The following is a 6,218-nucleotide window of genomic DNA, read 5'->3' as shown; positions in this document are numbered from 1 at the left end:
AAACGGTTCTGCCGCAGCTGTCCCACCTGCCAGCAGACGTCTCCTTGTCGTCCTACCCCCAGCCCGCTCATTCCACTACCCGTCATCGATGTGCCCTTCGAGCGGATCGGGATGGACCTGGTGGGACCGCTGCCGAAGTCTGCCCGGGGACATGAGCACATCCTGGTTATCCCGGACTATGCCACCCGGTACCCGGAAGCCATTCCACTTCGGGCGGCCAACGCCAAGAACATTGCCCGCGAACTGTTTCTGCTGCTTCCAGGTACAACATCGGGCCGGGGCCGATCACGGGAATGCGGACGGTCTCTCCCGGGGCTGGTCCGGTTGGGCAGGTCTGGCAGGTAACCAGAAATCCCCCCCCCGTAATACCCCCACAACGAGTTGTGTGTTTCCCCACAGGACCAGGGTGACGCCTGGGGGGGGAATGTGGCGAGTATCCCGAGTCCAGATTAGCGTCGCCCTGGAAACGCCGCTGCCACACTGATCACCGACGCACAACACCTGTGCGCGATGAGTGGCGCACCTGGAGCTCGTTCCCGCTGGCCTTAAAAGCCAGGAGAAGAGACACCGGCGGGAAGGCACCCCGGAGCTCCAGGCGACATTAATGCTTGTTTCTGATTGTTCACAGACTCCGAAGGCACCCTGGGAGAGGGATCTGCACCACGGCACTTCACCCCACGAGCACCACGCTGAGACGGACACCGAGCACCATTCCTCAGAGCACGTGTGATCAGTGTGTGGGCAATAAATCACCCTCCGGGGCTCTTTCGATCAGTACCGAGTCTGTGTTCTCATTCACCCCGTGACAATATATATTCATATTCCATGGCGGAAACGGGCTTTCATACCTTGCATTGTTCAAACAATGCAACTACATTTAACAACCACACCACATCTTCCTTCTAATCTAAAACCGGTATGGAAATCTGATCCCCCAATTGCAGCCATGTGTATTTTGCATACGGCTTATCTAATCATCAAGATGCTGCTCTTCTGTCTTGTTTCTCTTTCTCACCGTGAATCAGTAGTGGCAACAGTGTGTTGACAACAGCTTTTAATACAAGATAAAGGTACAGGTATGACGGGTATAAAGTGATTTACAACACCATATAAACCATAATAAGCCTCCATCAGCAGAGATGTTGGAAAAATAAAACACGGGTATATTAGTCAGTGGATTCCTCACATTCAAACTTAAGCTGGTTCAAATAGCACCTGAGCAAGTTCAACAGGTATGACAGGGTAAAAAGAAAGAGGGAGGGAGAAACAAAGAAAAACATGCAGAAGAGGTGGAGACACGTCGCTTACATTAACTAACGGATGATGAAAACCACAGTGAAAGGCTTGAGGAAGGCAGAAAGGACTGGATTGCACACCTTTCACATTGCTTTGTTGGATGCACACCTAGACTGGAATATGTGCTTCTGGAACCAAGCGAACTTCAGAGGCACATGAACATCTGGGTTCAGCTACTCTTCAGCTCATAGGTAGTTGCATGCTTTTAGAAACTTTTTTTTTATTTTTAACTTTAAAAGAATCACTTTTCATTTTGAAAGATGAGATCTTAAATGGTCAGTATGCAAATGTAGAATAATAATTAGTCAAATGCAGGTACAAAAACAGGGCTAGACATCATATGGCTCTATTTAAATAACTATAAAGATTTTGAGTCAACTTTGAGTTAAATTACAAAAAATACATGTTCTCTGGTAGTTGTTTTGTATGTTGGTGTCAAACACCATATTGAATTTGAATAATTGTTGTGAATTCTTTCCTCCAAACTAAAATTCCAAAATCATATTTTTGCTATTTTATATGTATATATTGTCACATTTTATATTTTTATGTTTCATATCTTGTTTACTGTTTAAAAAACGTTTAATAGGCAGCTTAATTCTATTATTCCAATGTGACAACATGCCCCACTACAGGTGTGTTAAATGAATCATATCTTCTCTGATTATATTTTTGGAAACAATGTTGGAAAATACATTTTTTGTCTTTACGTTGTGTTCTTAAAAGGATTTGACTTTCAAAAACAAGCCTACACTGTGAAATTCATTGTGACAACTAGCCCCGGTCTCTCCTTTAAATGTAGGGTGTATACATAATTAGTGACAGGTCTCAACTGACTTTATCTGGTTTGTGCTAAACCTGTGGGTGTGTGCTTTCAATTTGGGAAGTCATTTAGTCCAAAATATATGAATTATACCCACATAAATATGTTTTGAAAAGAACCTGTTCTGCATGTGCTCAATTAGTTAATGCGCCTAAAAATGAATGTTTTGATAAAAGCAGACTGTTTTAAATGGCCAGTGGGTAAAACCTTTATAGTATGCAAAAACGGGCTATTTGATTCAAGAACATCTAAATTCAACCTAGATATTACTTATTCATATTAAACATCATATTCAATAATCATTCATTTTCAAACGATGTGTTTGTTTGCTATGAGACATTCCCATTTTGTGACTTGACTCATAGAATTAAAGCTTAACCATAAGCACACAGAATGAAACTGGGATCTGTAACCTGTTGTAAAACCTTGATATTCTGGTTTGCATTCCTGTACAGTCAGACTTTAGAGTTTAGGTCAAACCACTCTTGGGTTTTTCACACTAATTCTGAGTTGATTTGACACCCCTGTAATTTTATGTACATATAGACCAGGCGATAGATAGATAGATAGATAGATAGACAGATAGACAGATAGATAGATAGATAGATAGATAGATAGATAGATAGATAGATAGATAAACAAGTTGTGCACTCAGTTCATGTTCATTCAATGTTATCAACCTCATAAACATGCAAATAAGAACAGTAGCCTGAGGTTTACAAATGTACAGTGTATTAATTACTAACCCAAGATTACTTACGAACAGTGTAAAACATGGAACAAAATAACTCTATAACCCTGTAAAGCCTGACATACAAAATAATAGACAATTTTACTTTATTTATTTATTTATTTTTAATAGAGGAGTTTACTGAACCTTTAGACAAAGTATATTAAAAAAAAATCTTTAAAAAGTTTGCATATGTGTTTTTGTCAGGCTTTTATGGCTCATAGGTCTCACTTGAGGAGGAAAAAAATTAGCAATTTGGTGCGGTTGCTAATATTTATGAGGCCAAAAAGTAAGATGAAATTCTGATAACTTTGTAACTTTTTTTGTAACTTTTTAGTTGTAACTATATCTCCCAATAATATGTCTTAGAAAAAAAATATTGATCAAAGATTTGTAGTTTTTATTGTGGGGGCAAAACATATAATGTAAAAAAATAAATGTTCCGCGTAAGCTTGATGTATCATATTTCATACTTGCATTTTAAAATGATTTTTTCTAAAACTAATGTATGGATAATCAAGTAAACATATGTTGCTTCAGTCTAGTAAGTATTTATTTTGAAATAGTGCTAAAAAAAAGTTTTTCCTTCATTTTTTTTAAAACTAAAGATTTCAATGCAAAACGTTTTTAGAATTATACTAAAAGGCCTTCTACTTGCTATAAATTGTAATATAAAAAATTATAAAAATTATAAATTATAATCAGATGACAGAAGTCATGTAGTAGACTGTACAACAGGATTTTCAGCAAAGTTTTGATCATGTTGAAAATTTAGAAGCCTTTGCGTATCAAATATGAAGCAGTAGGCTTAGGGTTAAGAATGACCCTGGGTTCAAACTCCGAGTCATTCAAGGCCTATAATGGAATTAAAAGAAAAAAAAGCAATAACCACTAGTGTATGACCGACTAAACTCCTGTTCTCGTTGCACTTGACTGCTAATGGTACAATTCAGTTTACAATCTCCACCCTTGAATTACATAGCTGTACGCTTTGGTGATCCGAGTTTATTATTGAGGAACTTTACATACACAAGCTCTTAAAGGTCACGCCGCACTTTTAAGTCTCAGAAGTTAAAATCTGTTCCAGAGTCTTAATGAAATCATGTGCCTGTTGTGAAAACCATCGATTGTACACCTATGGCATCTATGGTTCCATGAAGGACCGTTAACATCCATGGAAACTTTCCATTGCACAAAAGCTTCTTAATTGTGGAAAAGGGTTCTTTAGATTATTAAAATGTTCTTCGCTCTAAGAAAAAGTTGTTCATTAAAGAACTGTTCAATGACAGGTTCTTTATTGCCATTGATGGTTCCATGAAGAACCTTTAACATCTATGAAATGTTTCCATTCAACAAAAGGTTATTTATAGTAGAAAAAGATTTTTCAGATTATTCAAAATTGTTCTTCACACTAAAAATGGTTCTTTTAAGAACCGTTTATTGAAAGCTTCTTTTGGGGAACCCAAAATGGTTATTCTACGGCATGATGTGGAGTGTATTTGTAACCTAGACTGATTGTAGATTGAGTGTATTGTTCCATCTTCCCTCACAGGTTTCTCTGCTCAACACTTCCATTTTCTCTTCTGCTCCCTTGGATCTACATGATGAGTGACTGCAAAGAGAAACCCAAGGGCAGCAAAAAAGGGCCCAATGTCAAGCCAAAGCTTGACAGCAAGGGTAGCTTCAACGTGGGAACTTCAGAGCAACGACAGAAGCCTGTTAGGAGAAGCCGCAGCAATGAAGCGGAAAACCGGCATCATCAAAGTAGCCGAGGTAGAGAACGGGACCGGAAAGAGGGTGGAAGGCAACAACGGGGTCGCAGCGAGGAGGGAAGGATGCGAGACCGCGACCATGAGCCTGGACACCACAAGACCGAGCAACCCAGAGATGATCTGCAGGACACGGAGTGCATCGTGTGCTTCTGCAGCTTTGACAATGTCTTCAAAGCTCCCAAGCTACTCTCCTGTGGACACACGTTCTGCTTGGAATGCCTGGCGCGCATCAACGTGAATTCTCCAGAGATCAAGACGTTGACTTGTCCGGTCTGTCGGGAGCTGACGGAAATCCAACACGGCCGAGATCTACCACGGTTGGGAAATAACGAAGACATCTTCCGCAAACTTCCGGCCGAGATGCAACGGGCGCTTTCTGTGCGCTTTAAACGCAGCAAGGGCAAACTCGTCCTCAAGAATCCGCCACCAAACAGCTCTATTAAGACCACCTTAAATCTGCCGGTGTTGAAGAAGAAAGAGGAGCAGGCCGGCGGTAACCCGCTTGGAGTCATGGAGGAAGGTCTCGGCCAGGCGACTATGGTCGACGTGGGAAGGCCGCCAAGCAGGATGAGGGGTCGCATGAGAAGGATAATGTATTCCAATCAGTGCTATTATGCGGTCGTTGCAGCCATCATCGCAATCACTGTGGCTTTAATGCTGGTGGGCATCTTCACCTTTGTGGTGATGCCCTTTATGCCCAGACCAATTAGACCATTCCAGAACCAAACTTCTCCAAACCCATGGCCTTGAGAGATGAGGAAACTGACAGCACACAAGAAGGACGACGGGCAAAGCAAAACAAGCAATTCTTGGTGGGGCCTGTTGCATTGAACACAACACAGCATTTTTTTGCTTTTGTGTAAGATGCTTCAGACAGACTCGATAGGAATGAACTGGAAAAACTTGAACATATGATGCACTGAAGTCTATTGAGCATGGACGTATTTTGCACAAACTGAGACAATGTTTTGGAAAGGTCTTTAAGAACAAGAGGCAATGATGTCTATTCTGACCAGTGATAAACTGTATTTTTCAAACTATAAATCAATGGAAATTAAAAGAAAGTGTGTGTGTGTATGTGTATATATATATATATATATATATATATATATATATATTTCTTAAACGGCTGGATAATATTAAATAATATTATCATATAATATTACTATGCCATTTGATTTCATGAATAATTATATATTTTCATGTATTCTCTATATGGTTTCTGGTATTAACAAAAATGTGACAGCTCGCCAATGCAAATCACCTCAGTCTAAAAATGTACATGGCAACACTAATGTAAGCTCATAATTATTAGAAATAGATACTACTTTGACATATGCTGCACATAATGTAAATAATATACTCTATATATAATTATACTGTGTTATTTTTTTTATTTTGTATTCTTTTGCACAAATGGGGAGAGGCCAAAGCGGAAAATAATAAACGTTTAAGACCGTTCTCCGTTTGAGTGACATAATATACCTACAATTACAACTTCAATCAGAAAACATCTATAAGAATAAACTTAAACTTGATATTGTCAATGGCTTCCCAAAGTCATAGACAGACACATGGCTTACTCACGTCACCTTCT

At 39.6% G+C, this 6,218-nt stretch overlaps 1 protein-coding gene across 1 annotated transcript; it reads left to right on the top strand.

The window, feature by feature from the left end:
- The first annotated feature begins 4,394 nt into the window (after window positions 1-4,394).
- On the top strand, window positions 4,395-5,656 carry LOC107683374 (RING finger protein 225-like). Its single transcript, XM_016479423.1, has one exon. It carries the CDS (start codon window positions 4,451-4,453, stop codon window positions 5,369-5,371), a length of 921 nt encoding a protein of 306 aa, XP_016334909.1. The 5' UTR covers window positions 4,395-4,450; the 3' UTR covers window positions 5,372-5,656.
- Window positions 5,657-6,218: the final 562 nt, after the last annotated feature.

This window comes from Sinocyclocheilus anshuiensis, unplaced genomic scaffold (genome assembly GCF_001515605.1).
Source record: "Sinocyclocheilus anshuiensis isolate Anshui unplaced genomic scaffold, SAMN03320099.WGS_v1.1 scaffold1170, whole genome shotgun sequence".
NCBI lineage: Eukaryota > Metazoa > Chordata > Actinopteri > Cypriniformes > Cyprinidae > Sinocyclocheilus > Sinocyclocheilus anshuiensis.
The sequence above is the reverse complement of the archived record's forward strand: the minus strand, read 5'-3'. Positions and strand labels throughout refer to the sequence as shown.

Excerpts from the sequence above, each read along its gene's own strand:
- LOC107683374 (XM_016479423.1), top strand. The coding sequence starts at position 4,451 with ATGATGAGTGACTGCAAAGAGAAACCCAAGGGCAGCAAAAAAGGGCCC.